Here is a 17,091-nt window from a genome sequence, read left to right on the forward strand (position 1 = left end):
ATGCCTACGCAGGGGGTGCGTGTGGTGGGGAGCCACCCCCACCCCCGCCTGTGGCTCTGTCCCACTGCCAGCCTCAGCCCAGGGTCTCATTCACCACCCTGTCTAGGCAGCACCCCCAGCCCCTGCCCAGAGAGTTACCCGCTCTCTACGCTGCCTGGCTGTGTTCCTAGCCATGCACATGGCGCCCCCAGCATCTCACTTTTGGAAGCCCCAAGGCAGGACCCCTTGCAGGCTAGAATGCTGTCCGCCTGCTAGGGGGAACCCAAGCATCCAGGGGCTCCAGCCCCGTGAGGGAGAAGGAACCCAGCTGTCCAGGCATCAGTAAGCATTATAAGCTACAACAGCCAAAAAAAGCCAATAGGTGATAATGTAAGTTTCCCTTTTATTGGTGCCGATCAAATAGGCAACCAATATATTATTTACAGGTAACATTAATAAAGTTATAACTAATGCCGCTCAAAGTGTAACATCCAGTGGTACTCACTGACTTTTGATTGTAAGCCAAATACTAGCTTTTTGGCATAGCTGAAGACAAAAATAGTGATGCCACACAATAAAAATAGATTTCTGCTTCCCATATGTTTTGAAGATTCTTGTTAGTATATATCCTAAAGAAGGAAAATGTTGTCTCTCTCTTACAGCACGCTCCCTTTAAAACAGAAGCTATGGTCCTCTCAAATTTTTGGAAGTTCTTATAACAGTTTTTCATTATTTACCAAAACTAGAAAACATGTCATTTTTTAGAAATCTTGAAGTGCACAGTCAGATGCCGATATGGTTTTGCAACAATCGCAATGGCTCCGAAACCACTGTAACTGCAATAGCATGTTTTCAAATTAATCTTAAAAATGGCTTTGAAGTGGAAAACAGCTGGCTTGGGGAGATGGAAAGAAATCAAAAGTCCCAAACAAATAAAATACTATTTCAGAATAAAGGTCTATGCTCTTACAAAGGAAGTGTTTTTGCAGCTGAAATCGTTGCACATAACAGGTCTTTACACCAACGTATGTTTCAAGGTACTTACCTTAGAAAAATTGGAAAACTTGGAATTCTACAGTCTATACTTCTGTAGTTGAACTTGAACACATAAGACTTAATAAAATTAACTTATGTAAGGATTCAAGTGCTATGAATCCCAATTAAAAATAATGTCTTTCACAGTCTTTTGTTTCATAAAGTGAACAGTCATGATGATAAAGCAACACAAGGACTGATACCAGGAATTTAATGAAATTCAAAAGTGAGTAGCTTTGGCTATAGCTTTTCTGCTGCCACGGGTTCTCAGCTTTGGTATATTGTTTTAAACGATCATTTGAGGAGACTGCAATAGATCTATTCCCTATCAGGAGAATGGGAGGAGACCATATCCCCAAAAATATTTTGTTTAGTGAGATTTGAGATGGCTCTAGAAAGTGGGGTTGTCCTCTATGATGGTACCATGATGTATGCAAAAATGATAAAGTCATCCAACATCAATGTAGAAAGCTGGAAGAAACGTGCAGAACCCCATCTGGTCTGGAGGGAACATCTGGTACTGGGTGCAGCTCAACATGAAGTGGCTTTGATCCAGAGAATGGAAGCAAAGTGAGAAAGACGCAAGCAGCATGCTATAAACTGGGACTCCAATCTGTGAAACTTGCGACAAGCCATCACTCAAATTGGGCTTAGCCACCAACAGAATCATCAGGCATCTGACTACATCTCTTACGTGTACACCATGACCCAGAGGATCGATGGTTTCCTATATATAATTCTTTGTTTGCCTTTATGATAAATATTTAAATAGTAAAGCACATTATATTTTTATGAGAATGTATCACAGCACTGAGATCAATATGCCTATTCCATTATGGTATTAAAAAGATAAGCTTTGCAAAGATGCTATTTTGATCTTTGGTGATTATGTCCGTGGCAATTTGGTGTTTGGTGTTTAGCCTTCAAAAACCTTAATGTGTGATCATTCATGTTTTAAGTATTCTTAATATGAACTAACTATATTTTGTAATCTCATCCTTAGTTATGCTACTGGTTCCAGTAATTCCTTTTAGGGATTACTCATATCTACTGACAAAGGCAAACTAGCCTATTGAAACTGTTTGCTCATGAGCACAAATTCCTCCCCTCCCACCAAAGGATCAGGGATATCCTGCTCCTGAAGCAAAGATGACACTCTGAATTCCTTATTCTGAACCGTATGTCCACACTCTAACCTATTAACAAATCCACTTCACCTTCCAACACAGTTCTTTCTTCTGTTTGGTGACTTGCATTTTCTTCCATGACTTGACTCTCATTATTTCTACATTGATCTTCTTATTCCCCATTCCACTTTGAACAATTATATTAGTAAATGATTATAAAACTTTTAAAAACACTGGCATTTAGCACTGGAAGAGAATAAGAAATCCATACCAATAGAAAACTAGAAAGAATTCAACAGTTCAGGTACAGTTTGGGCAGTAGAAAGATCCTACACTGGCTACTTTGGGTCCACTATTGAATTGGGATGCATTTCTTTGGCAGAACAGCAGTCCTCCTATATCCAGCAAAGCCAGTAAACGTGTTGTGCTAGATTAGGGTCAAGAGTTTTCAGTACTTTACAGAATCACACAGAGAGAAAGTTCAATTCTAAGCTACTTATTATTCTTTTTCTTCCCCTCACAATTCTTTCAAGTCTCCTGAGGACAGACAGACGGTAAGGTAGGGTAATACACTAGAGTCAAACTAGCTCAGGGAGGCATGAACTTTTGTAGGTGACAGCCAGCTTTGTCAGATACAGATAAAGTTCAGTAGCAGCAGTCCTTTCATCTTCCTTACTGAACTATGGAAATTCAGTGGAAATAGAAAGGTGTAAAGTTTAAACAGGTAGGCCAGTAGCTGTGAAGACTATCAGAATGTGGTAAACACAGGCATACTGGTTGACCTTTCTTACAATACATAAGCTTATTATAAAATGTGAGATAAATTATATGCACACTAAGTTTTGATTTATAGCGATTATACATTTTGTTAGGTGGCAGAGGTAAGAACAAGTCCATGAAAGTGAGACTCAGAAACTAATTTTATAATACAGAAGCTAATTGTTTTTCTGCAAAAAGGCAGTACTTTTATTAGTAGCACTAATAAAAAAGGGTTTTCTTCCCTCCTCCCCCAAAAACATGTCACAAAACAACTGTGGTCAGAAGACAATTGTGTTAATATGAACATTACTCAGCCACCAAACTGAAAAATAGAAAGATTTTAAATGAAAAGCTCAACGGTATCACAGAATTCCTTTATATGCTGCATCCTAACTGCATTTGCAAAAACATGAGAAATCTGGAAGATTAAAGGGTTTCACTATGCAGTTACTGAATAGCTAATCTGCTTAATATCTAGTCACAGAGGTGGGCAAAATGTGGTCTGGCGGCCGGCTGCAGTCCGCCAGACCATTCTATCCAGCTTGTGGGGCCCACCAAAATTAAGAAAATTACTATTTATTTGCCCTTGGCTGCCTCTCATGTGGCCCCCAATGGCTTGCCAAAACTCAGTAAGCAGTCCTCCGTCTGAAATAATTGCCCGCCCCCGATCTATCTGAACAAAGTTATAGGGATTGTTAAATCACCATTGAAATGGGAACCAATCAAATTCCCATACTGTCAGAAACACAAATAATTACACATTTCAGTATTATGGTGCTTACAGCAGAAGACTTAGAAATTCCACAAAGATGCATCTAAAATCCACAGTAAATGTACAGTGTAATGTATAACAGCTACAAAAAAAAAAATAGAAAAAGAAAAAGCACCCTGAGTGTCTACCATAGGTTTTTCTTTTCTTTTTTGGGAGGGAGAGATCAAGTCAGCATCCAGTTTCTTTTGAATCTTTTACCTTCCCTTGTATCTTTTCAAAAGGTCATTAGATCTGAAACCTCGTTTAGGGCAGCAATCAAGAGAAGCTTCCTTTCCTTTATTCATTTCTAAGTAGGCTGTTCAATTTTGTTGGACAGAATATGCCAGAGAACATCATATCTGTTTCTTCACTTCCAGGTTTTACTAAATCCAAAGCTATGGGGACCTTACTAGCAATACTGAAAGTAAAATTATCAAGAATACAGACAGAAATAACTGCCCAGGAGACATCAACTACACAACTTGTACACAAAAGAAATGGTAGCCAGCTCATACTATAGAAGATACGAGGTAACAGACTGCCACTATTCCCTTTTTTTATTCTGAAAATCTCTCCCTCAATTTAAAGCTATCAGCATAAACAATACTTTAATCAAAGTTGCTTTGAGTGCCTTTTCTAAGTAATTGGGCTTTCCTATGAAAAATGTTCTGATCTAAAAAAACCTCAACTCTGATCTGGTCTCAGTAAGACTCCAGAACCTACAGTCCTTTCCTCTTATAAGGCAACCTGACACAGACATCTAAAGAGGAAGTTTTCCTCACTAACCTGCAGTTGGAAAAAATTCTGATACCAAGGGAAAGCTGTCTAAAGGATAACTTGTTCTGCTGTATTACCTACCTTTAGACTGACTATATAAGAAGAAAAAATAAAATCAAAGCCATGCCACAATAATTAAAAGTAAAGCAAAAGGTGATTCAGAGAAATGCACTCATGGAATGACTTGGTAAGGGATCTCTGCAGTTTTCTGGATGTAGAAATATGGAAAATTGTCCCCTTTACTCTTGACAAAAAGCAAATCTTTACCTATCTGGTACTAAGAAACATGTCTTGGTGTGTAACTTCCTGGGTAAGAAAAATAGTTCAGGGGGAGAAGTGGGGGAGGGACTCCAAGCTGGGGTTTGCCAAGCCTACACTGGAATGGGGGGCCAGATGGATTGGAACACTCCCTCCATCTTATTATAAGATAACCCCCAATAATCAGATTTTACATATGGAACATTTATAAATTTGTTATAATGTTCCAGGTCTAGAATCTAACTATTGGAGGTCTGCTTTGAATATATCCCCCTCCCACTGCTACAGTAGGGAAAATATATCTAGGGGGAGGGGGTCAGATAGCCCCATTCCCCTCTGCTGCTCTTCATAGCCCTCCCCACCCCACTCTTACCATCAGACCCTGCTCTCCCTAAGCACATGTAAGTGAGGAGCAATTTTGAAAATACTTGCCTTGAAATTAAATATAACTACAGTAATTTCCATATTGTGCCCATAGACTTAATTTATCCAGAACTGAGGCATGTTATCCTTTTTTGGAAACTGCTGTAAGTTTTAACACAGGTAGTCCCTAAACACTCTTTTAAGTAGCACTTAGGCACCTATTTACATATAGTACAAACCATGAATGATATTAGTCAAAAGCCAAAAGGCTCATGATTTACCATATAGCACACTAAGCTGGGCCCCAGCCTGTCAAGCTAACTCAGCACTGCAAAGCAGTATATTCCAGATATGCCCCCATGAAGGATCCATGTCCTAATTAGCCACAGGTTACACTCCCCCCTCACTGCCCACAACTGGAATCAGGTGTTCTTGTTGTGAGTCCTTGGATCCTCCAAAAATTTATGTGAAAATGAAACGCAGGGCAATCTGGTGCCATCTCATGGATGGGAGGGCCACACTAATCATATGCGACAGGCTGAGAGAAGGGGCAACAGAGGGATTCTAGGTGAGATGTCTGGGGCCCTATTTGTGATGTCTGCCAAACATTTAAAGGATAGTGAAGAAACAGGACTCTTGTAAATGGGAAAAGAAAGGCACAGCTTGGCTATGGGTGTAAAAAGGAAGTAAAAGTGTATGCAGTGTAGTGACTCACCATGGCTTACAAAGAGCAAGTGGTGAGGGGGAACACGCTTAATGGGCACTACCATATGTCTAATTCAGATAGACTTCACTCACTTATCCTTGTGGTAGGTTCCCATCTATATACTTGCCCATGTGTTTTATGGTCATACTCAGTGTTGACTGCATTTAAACAACTTCACAGTTGATTTCCATTGGGCATTTGTTGCTTTTGATAGCAGTTTAATGATAAATAATGTATTTAATGAGGTTTCCCTGTATCTGAGTGTAAGAAATGGGGCTTTTCTCCCATGCTGATTGGGAGGAAAACCTTCTTTTGTATTTGAGTAAAAACAGTACTGGTTTAAACTTTATTATCTAACCCAGTGGTCTCCAACCTTTTTAAGTAGGAGATCACCATTGGCATTTAAAAGCAACCCAACATCTACCGTGTGCTTCCGCCACCACCCCACTCCCCTCCCTGCTCAGCAGCTAAGTCTGTGGTGGGCAGATCAAGGCAGAGGGAGAAAAAGTTATTTGGGGGTATGCCTCTCCAGCAGGTTGGGGCCCCACTCAACTTACCCCTGCTCCTGCCTCTGCAGCACTGTTGCTCATCACAGGGACCACAATCTAGCCCCCGTCCCTTCCCTCCCCTACAGACTGATCCGCTGGGCTACGGCAGCACTTGCATGCATGTGGGCACTCAGCCCCCATCCCAGCCTTGGATCAATGCCAAGAGGCTCCAAGATCTATCACAAAAGGCTCCAAGATCCACCAGTTGATGACCACTGATCTAATTTAAGGTAGTAATTTTTGTAGTATTCAGCTGTTATCAAAATTATACCTTTTCTTCACAAAGATGTCAAAAAGAGCGCTTAAGTGATTAAACATTTTTTTTATGATTAAGTTGAAGTGAAAAAGAAAACAACCTACAGAAAGAACTCTGTAGCTTTTCCAATTTTTTTTTTTTTTTTTTACTTTGAAGATTTGGGTTGTTCCAAACCTTGATTCTCAAAAGGGGCCAAGGAACATGTAGCCAAGTTCCTGACAGCAGAAGACAGACCTTAATATCACACCACAAAGTTATTTCTAAATCAATTACTATGTTGACACCCATACCTAGAATTAATGGCTTTCTGTACTAGTAACTGTCTAGAAAGCACAAAAGGCAGGTTAGAAAATAAATGTTTGAAATTTTACTTTACATTAACAAAACTAATGAGTATAACAGAAGACAGCACTGAACATTCAACTACAAGGTAAAACCTCAAAAAAGGTCATTTGATAAACTGGTATTTTTCTTTTTACAGTTTTGCATTCAAATGCAAATATCTATCTATATAGATATCTATATGGATTCATAGATGCTAGGGTCGGAAGGGACCTCAACAGATCATTGAGTCTGACCCCCTGCCTAGGCAGGAAAGAGTGCTGGGGTCAGATGACCCCAGCCAGATGCCTATCCAGCCTTCTCTTAAAGACCCCCAAGGTAGGGGAGAGCACCGCCTCCCTCGGAAGCCCATTCCAAATTTTGGCCAGCCTTACCATGAAGAAGTCTGTCCCGATAGCTAGCCTAAATCTGCTCTTTGTCACTCTGTGACTATTTTTCCTTGTTACTCCAGAAGTCACCCTGGTGAACAGAGCCTCTCTGATCCCTTGCTGCGTTCCCCTAATGAATTTGTAGGTGGCCACAAGATCACCTCTCAGACTTCTCTTGTGGAGGCTGAAGATGTTCGGGTCCCTCAGTCTCTCCTCATAGGGCTTGTCCTGTAAGCCCCTAACCATATGAGTGGCCCTCCTCTGGACCCTGTCGAGTCTATCAACATCCTTCTTGAAGTACGGCACCCAAAACTGCGGTCTGACCAATGACGCATAAAGGGGAAGTATCACCTCCTTGGATCTATTTGTCATGCATCTGCTGATGCATGATAAATTGCGGTTAGCTTTGCTGATGATTTCATCACACCGACAACCTATGTTCATCTTGGAGTCCACTATGACTCCGAGATCCCTTTCCGCTTCTGTGCTGCTGAGAGGGTCACTTCTCAGCCAGTAGGTGTGTTGGATATTTTTGTGCCCTAGGTGCAGCATTCTGCACTTGTCTTTGTTGCATTGCATCCTATTGTGTACTGCTCACTTTTCTAACCTGTCCAGGTCTCCCTGCAATTGTTCCCTACTCTCCGTAGTGTGCACAATTTAGTATTGTCCACAAACTTGGACAGAGTACACTTCACACCCACCCACATACACATATACATACACACATACACATCATACATAGGTTATGTAAAAAAGTGGGGCATGCAACCTATTAAGATGTGATAATACTAAATTTACCTAAACCTAAGACAACTGTAAATTTAAGACAACCCCCCAGTAATTAGATTTCATGCATGGAAAATGTATACATTTATTATAAATTTTCCATACCCAGAATCTAATTATTGCCATGTCATTTTAAAAATTCACATGTGGCCTCCCCCTAACCAGCTGAAGTGGGGAAATCAGTGGCAGAACAGCAGGTGTTGAGGGGGAAATCAAGTAGCTTGACCTCTGGCCTTTGCTCCCCCCATATCTTTCACCTGTCCCCACCCACCATCTACTGCCCATGCCTGCCCTCCCTTCCCTCATCTCCCCCTCTCCCACAGCCTCAGCTACTTACACTTGTTCTGGTGCCACTTAAGCCTGGGGCATGAAGCATGTTCATACTATGGACCCACGTTCATACTCTGGTCCCTAGCAGCTGGAACTGCCACAACCCCACTGCAACTGCTACTGGACCAGGCTGGAGTGAGAGTATACTTCCTCCATGCCCCAGGCTGGAACAGGGCTGGAGGCCAGAGCCACTGCAGCCATCTGTACCCCCCACTGCTTTGTAATCAATTCCAAGAAGAGGGGCTTCCTCCACTATGTTATACAGATAGGGAAAAAACCTCATTTTGGAATCAAGTAAATACTGTAAATAATGTTCAAGGCTGTTTCACAGCAAAATCCTCAAGTGAGCTTAGTTCATGCCATTCAAAAAATGACATGACCTGGAAATACAGAAGAAAGGCAGACAGTTTGCCTGCTGGGCAAGCACAAGGAACTATAACTGTGGTATCCAACTCATCCAAACCAGATGAATAGCATGGGGCCACATCATCCGGTCCATGGGATGGAACCCAGTGGTGGCAGCATCAACTACGACAACTCCCAGAGTTGGAGCAGCTGCCACTCTTCCCACCACCAAAATTTCTGGTCCTGTGAGCCACACAACATGGCTTCACACACAAGATATGAACCACAAGGCTCCCAACCGAGCTAGAAATTTGGCGGCAGGATGAGTGGCAGCAGCGTCAATTCTGGGAGCCACAGCAATTAATCCTGCCACCTTATGCCACACAGCCAAATTTCCAGCCCTCTGGGGAGCCCGCAAGCTGGACAGTATGGGTGTACAGGTTGCATCTTAGACACCCCTTGACTGCATGAACAAATGATCTAAACCAACATGGAATATCCTTTGTAGAAAGACAGACACATGAGGAAGGAAATCCATGTGCCAAACAATCAGTGTGAAATGACACTGAACTAATCCCATGGTCTTCGTGTTTTCTTGCCCTTCACTGATTTGCCCCTCACTGTGCATTGCCACAATTGATACCAAAAATAAAAAATGATAAAAAGGTTATACCTCCATTTCAGTCATGGGTTTTATACATAGAACATTTTTGTGGCCAGCCTGTATCATGCTTTATTTTGAATGTGGCGCACAGGCAAGAGCCACAGGTCCAGTCCAGCCGCATGCACATCCTTTGAACATGCTGGCCTACAAGGAGCCGGCATGTTCAAAGGGCAGCACTGCAACTGGGTGGCACCATGCCTTTTAAAATTCTTGGGGCATTGTAAGCCTGAGATCATGGAGCCTCTCCCCACCGTTGGCCTTCCAACATGTAGGGCTATGGAGTTGCATCCAGGATTTACGGTCCTGGGGTAGTATGAGCCCAAGATCAGAAAGCCTCCTCTCCTTGACCACAGTCATGCCACCTCAGGACTTTATTAAAACAGCATTGCACGCCAACTTTTTAAAAACCTAGGGATGGCATGAGCTGACATTGTGGGGGTCTCTCCCTGATCCTGGACTCATGTTATTCAGCTACACGCACACTTTTTTAACGTCCCAATGCGGTTTAAGCCCCTCACGGATCACTCATTTAAAAAACCAAACAACAATCAGTGCACAGCCCAGCATGGGCGAATCAGTTCTCCCATGGCAGGCCTCACAGCTTGACTTTCAAGCTGCCTGTGGCTGGGTAGCCTGCAGCATGGAGCAGGTCCTGATGTCAGGCTCCCCTCACTGGCCATCACAAATTGGGATAAGGGGAAATTTATTCTTGATCCCAAAAATGGTGCATCCTGCCACATATGTCTGGCATGGGACCAAAAATGAAATTCTTCTAATCCCAACTGCATGCTAATATTAACATCTACGAAAGACCTAAAACATCTAATCTTGTGGAAACTGCTCAAGAGAATGAAGGAGAAAAAAGAACAAAACATTATTTGGCCTCTTTAGCTTGGTGTAATGGACTGAACTGGAATAGGAAGGAGTACTTTTACAGCTGTGTAGTGATTTTGTTGGATGTGGTCCATTAACTTTAACTGAGTAAGTGATTTTGAGCTACAAGGATTTTATTTAATTGGGTTCTGTGATTATTTCTTCTTTCTAATCAGCTTTAAATCCCCAAAAATGTTTTAAAAAATAACTCACCTAAATATTGGCATAATATTTTAAAGGATATTTTAAAATAAATTCTGCTTCCTCACATTTATTGTAAACCCTAACATGACACTACCAAGTTAAAATTACCCAACTACATTTACTCTTAGAAAGAAGGGCATCATGTACCCAAAAGCTTGTCAAATTTCTCCCTCAGCTATGGAGTTGGTCCCATAAAAAGTACCACAAAAATACCCTTGCCTCTCGCATGTTTCCTGGATTAACTGAACACCACTCCCCCAACCTTCTACTAAATGTGATACATTGCTAATCTCTCTCCTAAAACAGCTTGTAGAACTGTTTGCAAATTTCAAAATTGTACAGATTCAACTGTTAAATTTATTTTTGTTGTTTAAGAGAATAAACTCCCAAACCAGACAGACTGGTAAAGATACACTCGCAAAACTTTGAAGAAATCCTCAGAGCCTATCCTGCCAACACCACAGCATTTACAACAATGTCCACATCTTGAAAGTTATTCATTACAAAATCTCACCCTTGTTTCAATATTTAGTCTGGTTCAAAAATAAGTTTCTTTGAATTTTAAAGGAAGTGTTTAAGTTTGTAAACTGTTTAAAAAAGGAATAACACATACTGAGCTAAACGAAAACAAGGGAAATTGGTTTGGGTCTGCATGCAGACCCAAACCAAGTTGGCCAAATGTGCAGCATATCATTAAGAAAAAACTGTCATTTTTATTCCACAAATATGTTATAAGCCAATGGTCTGCTTTTAAATAGCATAGGTAAATGATTCTGCATTGTCATCAACAGAGAAATACAGTATTCCCTTTTAAATGTTTAATATACAAAGTATTATCAAATACTGAACTATTAAACCATGATATGAAAATACATTTAAACCATGCAAACATAAAAATCAGATTTAGAATAACTTATTACCTCATCATGTGTATATCTGTAATCTGCCTTTTTTGACTTGAGGTCCCATAGTGCGACTATTCCAGATTCAAAGCCAATCAGGAGCTGCAAGAATTAGAGGAAGTACTATTATAGCTTTAAGAATGAAAGAAAAAGGTCATTTAAAATACCGCAACTCTTGTTCTGAGGAAGAGGAACTGCCATGATATTAGATGCACATTCACTCATACATCAAAATCTCTTGTGATCAGCATGATCTGTGTTAGAAGGTTTTTAAAAATTAGGACATAGTTTAATGAAGACAAGAGTTGCAGAGATAAATGTTTGTTTGTGCCATCACCGTGCAATGTTTACTTCCTATTTACTTTGTCATGGCCCTAACACACAGATTAACATTTTAGATAACACAGAGCTGGAAAAGATTTTGCTCATGCATTTTGCATTTTCTGAGCCAATGGTTGACAACCTTTTCAGTCAGCGGACCGGATTGGCTCAGGTCAGGTCCAAGGAAGCCCAGAAGGCAGAGGGAAGATGGATGGTAGGATCTAGTTGCCACTGCTGCTTTTCCCAGAGGTTGCACAGGAAGTGTCTGCAGGTGTAATTTATCTCTGCAATGGCAAAAGAAAGCAACTACTGTTGAAGACCCCCACTGCTGGAGAGAAAAGCACCAAAGGCAGATGATCTTTCCATATCACCACAGGAAAAAGTGGCAGCAGCAAGTATATTCTGTGAGCAACTGCTGGGAACCGCAGTGGTGGCAAATGGATTTTACTGCCCACCCACTACACAACCTTCCACTTCCAATCCAAATTGGGTCAATCTGACTGCTGAAGCCCCATGTCCACAGGCCAGATCAAATGGCTCCAGGAGCCGAATCTGGCCTATGGACCATAGGTTGTCAATCCCTGTTTGAAACAGTTGAGACTCAAGGGATTCTTTAAATCTGACAGGTCAACATGAAACACTACTGTTTGCTCCCCACTGCTGTTCATTATTAAGTTACTCAGAAGTAAAAGGTAAGAGAAACATTTTATTTTCTCCCCACTGAGGCAGAGCAACTTAGGCCATGTACAGACATTTAGGTTCTCCTAGGAAAGTTGCTGCTCTCCCAGTAGAACCCATGAGCAAACATGTTCAGGATTTTTCTCCCAAAGTAAAAATGGCTCTTCCAGGAGAAAAGTAACCCTGGTCTGGGTCAGCCAATCAGGGCTGCCCTGTGCACCACTGCCATCTGTGTCCAGACAGACTGCAAGAGGCTGCAGGTTACACTAAGATATCTGAATAAGTTTCCCCTGGCTGTGCAGTGACAGCACTGCGAGCTCTTTCATTTTCAGGAGCACAGTATTCAAATGCCTTTGCAGGCATCTCTGGATAAGTTTCTTGTCCAGGAGAACAAGCCTTGGAGAATTCTAGGTCATCTGAATGTGCATAAGCAGCTTGTGAGACTCTTTGAAGAACATGCTGCACTCCTTGCAGGTCTACAACAACACCTGTTAATTCTTATAAGTTGCCATGTGAATAAAATAGACATATGGCTCTAAGGCCAATATTTTCTGATACAGATGCTTCAAGTTTGGCACCTAAATCTTTAATTACAAATGCAAGTAGCCTGAAATACAGGAATGCTGAGCAGCCAAAAATCCTACTAATTTCAGCATCAATAGATGTTCACAGAAATGTATAGAAAACACTTAAAACAGGTTGTAACCTTTAATCAACACAATAAAATATATTGCTCCATGAACTAAACACAATTAATATAAATGAACCAAAAGGCTGAAAATTTATTTTTCTAATCCATTTCTCTCAAACACTTCAACTTGCTTAAATTGACTATGCCTTCTTAAGCTGCTTTCTATTATAACTTGTATTCTGCAATATTTTCTCTGAAAGTATTTCAGCTTTCCTTTACTTCTCCTTGTAGTATTTTAACTTAGGTATTTTAATAGATACCTTTTTCCCTTGGTTTTATAATCTGCTTCTATCTTATGGAACTACCTGGCTCTAAAAACAGGGTTGGAAGGGACTTTGTAAGATCATCAGGTCCAACCCCTCGCCCAAGTGGCAGGAAGTCAGCTAGGGTCAAAGGATCCCAGCAAGACAGGCATCCAAATATTTCTTGAAAGTGTCCAGAGTAGGTGCTGGCACCACCTCTGGGGGGAGTCAATTTCAGGCCCTGGTGGCTCAGACAGTGAAGAAGTTTTTCCTTATGTCCAGCCTAAAACCAGTCTTGCAGGGGTTTGTGACCATTGGTCCTGGTCTTCCCTTGGGGTGCTCTGGTAAACAAGCAATCCCCCAGATCCTGATGTACACCCTGATCTACTTATAGGTTGCCACCAAGTCACCCCTGAGCCTATGCTTCTCCAGGCTGAAGAGTACCATGGCTCTCAGCCTCTCTTCATAAGGCATGCTCTCTTGCCCTCTGATCATGTGTGTGGCTCTCCTCTGGTCTCTTTCAAGCTTCTCCACGTCCTTTCTGAACTGGAGCCTAGAACTGGATGCAGTACTCCAACTATGACCTCACCAAGGACGAGTAAAAAGCAGGAGGATGACTTCCTGAATCTTGCTTGAGATGCATCAGTAGATGCAAGCCAGAGTTTTGTTCGCTTTGCTAGTTGCGGTATCACATTGGTGGGTCACGGTCATCTTGTGGTCAGTCATGACCCCCAAGTCTCTTTCGTTCATGGTGCTAGCGAGTGTAGCACTGCTGAGCCTATAAGTATGATGTGGGGTTCCCCCCACCTCAAAGTGGAGCACTTTGCATTTCTCCATATTGAGTGCCATCAGGTTTTCATCCACCCACCTTGCAAGCCTGTCAAGGTCGGCCCAGATCACCAGCCCAACCTCACGTGTGGACACTCTTCCCCATAGTTTGGTGTCATCAGCAAACTTAGCCAGTCCACTTCTAACACCAGAGTCCAAATAATTTATAAAGATCTTGATGGATACAGGTCCAAGAATGGAGCCTTGTGGGACACCTCGGGTCACTGTGCCATGTTGATTCTGTTCCACCAACTACTACTCTTTGGGTCTGACCTCAGAGCCAGTTCCCCAGTCACTGGACTGTAGGGTAGTCAAGGCCGCAGTTCCCTAATTTCTCCATGAGGACATCACGAGACACCAGGTCAAAGGTTTTTTAAAGTCCAAATATATTATATCAACCTCTTCCCCTTTGTCCAGATAATGCGTCATCTGGTCATAGAAGGAAATGAGATTGGTAAGGCAAGACTTACCTGCCACAAACCCATGCTGACTTATCCCTCAGAATCTTGCTTTCTATTAGCCTGTTGATAACTGTTTCTTTGATAATTTTTTCCAGGGATTGAGGTCAAAGTGACTGGCCCGTAGTTTCCCAGATCTTCCTTCCCTGCTTTCTTGAAGATAGGTACCACACACTGGCCCTCTTCCAATCTTCAGGTACTTTGCCCGAGCGCCACAAGTTCTCAAATATCCTTGCCAGCGGCTGAGCTAACGTCTGTGAGTTCCTTTAGCACTCTTGGGTGCAGTCTGGACCAGCTGATTTGTGGGTGTCCATCCCCTCAAGGTGTTCCCTTCACAAGATTTATGCCAATGGTGGGCATATAGTCACCCTCATCCTGGTCATCCCACATTTTGTTAGGCAGGGTGGTCCCTTCGGGTTGGTGAAAGACTGATGCAAAGTAATCATTAAGCAGAATGGCTTTTCCTGGGGGTCAGTTGTCAGCTGCCCCATTTGGTTTAGCAGGGGTCCAATGTTGCTGTTGGTTTTTCTCCCCGACCTCCCACATACCTGAAGAAGGACTTTTTATTGTCCTTGATTCGTGTAGCCAGTTGGAACTTAGCTTTCCTAGTTCACTCCCTACAGGTGTGGCCCAGTGCACAATACTCTCCTTAGAGGTGTCTCCTGTCTTCCATCCTTTATAAACTTCTCTTTTTAGACATAGGAGGTCCATGAGTTCCCCGTTGAGCTAAAGGGGTTGCTGAGCTCTTTGCTACCTTTCCTACAGGCTGGAATGGACTTCCCTTGTGTCTCTAGGATCGCTTCCTTAAGGAGTGACCACTCATCGTGAACTCCCCTCCCTGTCAAATCATGGCCTCTCAGGGCCTGAACAGCAGCCTGAACTTATGAAAGTTGGCTTTTCTGAAGTTGAGGACTTCTGCTTTGCTGACTGATTTGCCAACTTTGCAATAGATAGTTGAAGTGATCAACTCATGGTCACAGTCTCCCAGCTTCCCTTTGATTCTTAGGTCGCTGACTAGATCATCTGCTCTTGCCAGTACCAGGTCCAGCAGCACCTTTCCTCTTGTTGGCCCATAAACTTCTTAAGAAAGGTAGAGCTCATCCACACATGTGAGGAAGCTTTGTGACCGATCAGATTTGGCTGAGTGCTCTTCCCATGAGACATCCAGGTAGCTGAAGTCTCCCACCACTGTATCCCCTTCACCAAGTTCCCCTTGTATTTTAACTTCAGTCACCCTCCTTGGGTGCCAATCCCCACTTGTAGCGAAATGTACTGCTCCTTCACATAGAGAGTTACACCCCTGCCCCTTTTTTCAGCATGATCTCTCCTATATAGGGTATAGTCATCCATACCAGTGGTCCAGTCATAGGAGGAGTCCCACCAGGTCTCCTTTATCCCTGTGAGATTGTAGTCATTTCTGTTTATCAGAAGGACCAGTTCCTCCTGTTTATTCCTCAAGCTCCTGGCATTTGTATACAGGCAAGTAAGTATGCCATTGGAAGCCCTAGGCTTCCTTGTGCTCCTGAAAAGGCTCCATTCCTGGGCTAAGGTAGGCGTGGGTTCCCTTGAGCAGCCTAACCTGATGATTTTGTGGCTGATGCTTGGTGAGCTTGCACTGGTGGTTGTACGCCCATCCCCCGGAAAGCTTAGTTTAAAGCCTGGTCAAGCAGTTCAGCCATTCTGGCTGAGAAGAGCTTCTTCCCCAATGGAGTGAGGTGGAGGCCATCCCCTCCCAAGAGACTGCTGCCTCTCTCTCTGAAATGCAGACTGGGGTCATAGAAGCCAAAGCCTTCACGATGGCACCAGTCTTCTGTTCACTACTTCTATCCATCTCTCCCTCCTCAGCCCATGACCTGTAACTGGAAGGATAGCAAAAAAAACGCCTGTGCCCCCAACACCCTGAGGCCCACTCCCAGAGCTGTGTAGTCATTCAGGACCCAGCTAGGATTGCTCTGAGCTGTCTCATTTGTACCCACATAGGTAAGGAACATGCGCTAGTGATCAGAGAGCCAGATAAGTTATCTCAGCTACATCCCAGATACAGTAAGAGACCTCCCAGGCTCAGGGGCTGGGCCAGCAGATTGCTCCCTCTGCCCCCCTCAGGAGGAAGTCTCCTACGATGACTACTCTGCATTTCTTCTTAGGGGTGGTAGCTGGTTGCATTTCTTCCTTACATCCAGGAGCTGGCAGCTCTGCTGGCTGTACTGGTGCTGCGAGGGGTTCGTACCTGTTGCAGAGATCCAGGGGATAGGTGGCCCTAGTGCAGCAAGCCTTGGGGCTGGTGACAACCTTCATCCAAACACCTGGTTGGACAGTATAGGAGCTCCTCTTGTCCACCCTTGTTTTGGCAGGTTACCTAGCTCTTCCCTCTTCTTTCTTTGGGTGAAGGTCCTGGCAGTATGAGTCAATCTCCTGTTCACAATCCCTGACGGCACACAGCCCCTGCACCACAGTCTGGAGCTCCACTATCTGGCACTCCAGAGACTCCCAAAACAGAACA

At 43.0% G+C, this 17,091-nt stretch overlaps 1 protein-coding gene across 5 annotated transcripts in view; it reads right to left on the bottom strand.

Moving 5' to 3' along the window:
• The window catches only part of STXBP5 (syntaxin binding protein 5), a 267,766-nt gene that overhangs the window by 129,712 nt on the left and 120,963 nt on the right, over positions 1-17,091 (bottom strand). For all 5 annotated transcript variants that reach the window (XM_019526951.1, XM_019526950.1, XM_019526954.1 and 2 more), the window contains exon 7: positions 11,392-11,475. In XM_019526951.1, the coding sequence (XP_019382496.1) occupies positions 11,392-11,475 (84 nt within the window). The remainder of the gene's footprint in view (positions 1-11,391; positions 11,476-17,091) is intronic.

Source organism: Gavialis gangeticus, unplaced genomic scaffold (genome assembly GCF_001723915.1).
Source record: "Gavialis gangeticus isolate Ggan-Ray unplaced genomic scaffold, GavGan_comp1, whole genome shotgun sequence".
Taxonomy (NCBI): domain Eukaryota; kingdom Metazoa; phylum Chordata; order Crocodylia; family Gavialidae; genus Gavialis; species Gavialis gangeticus.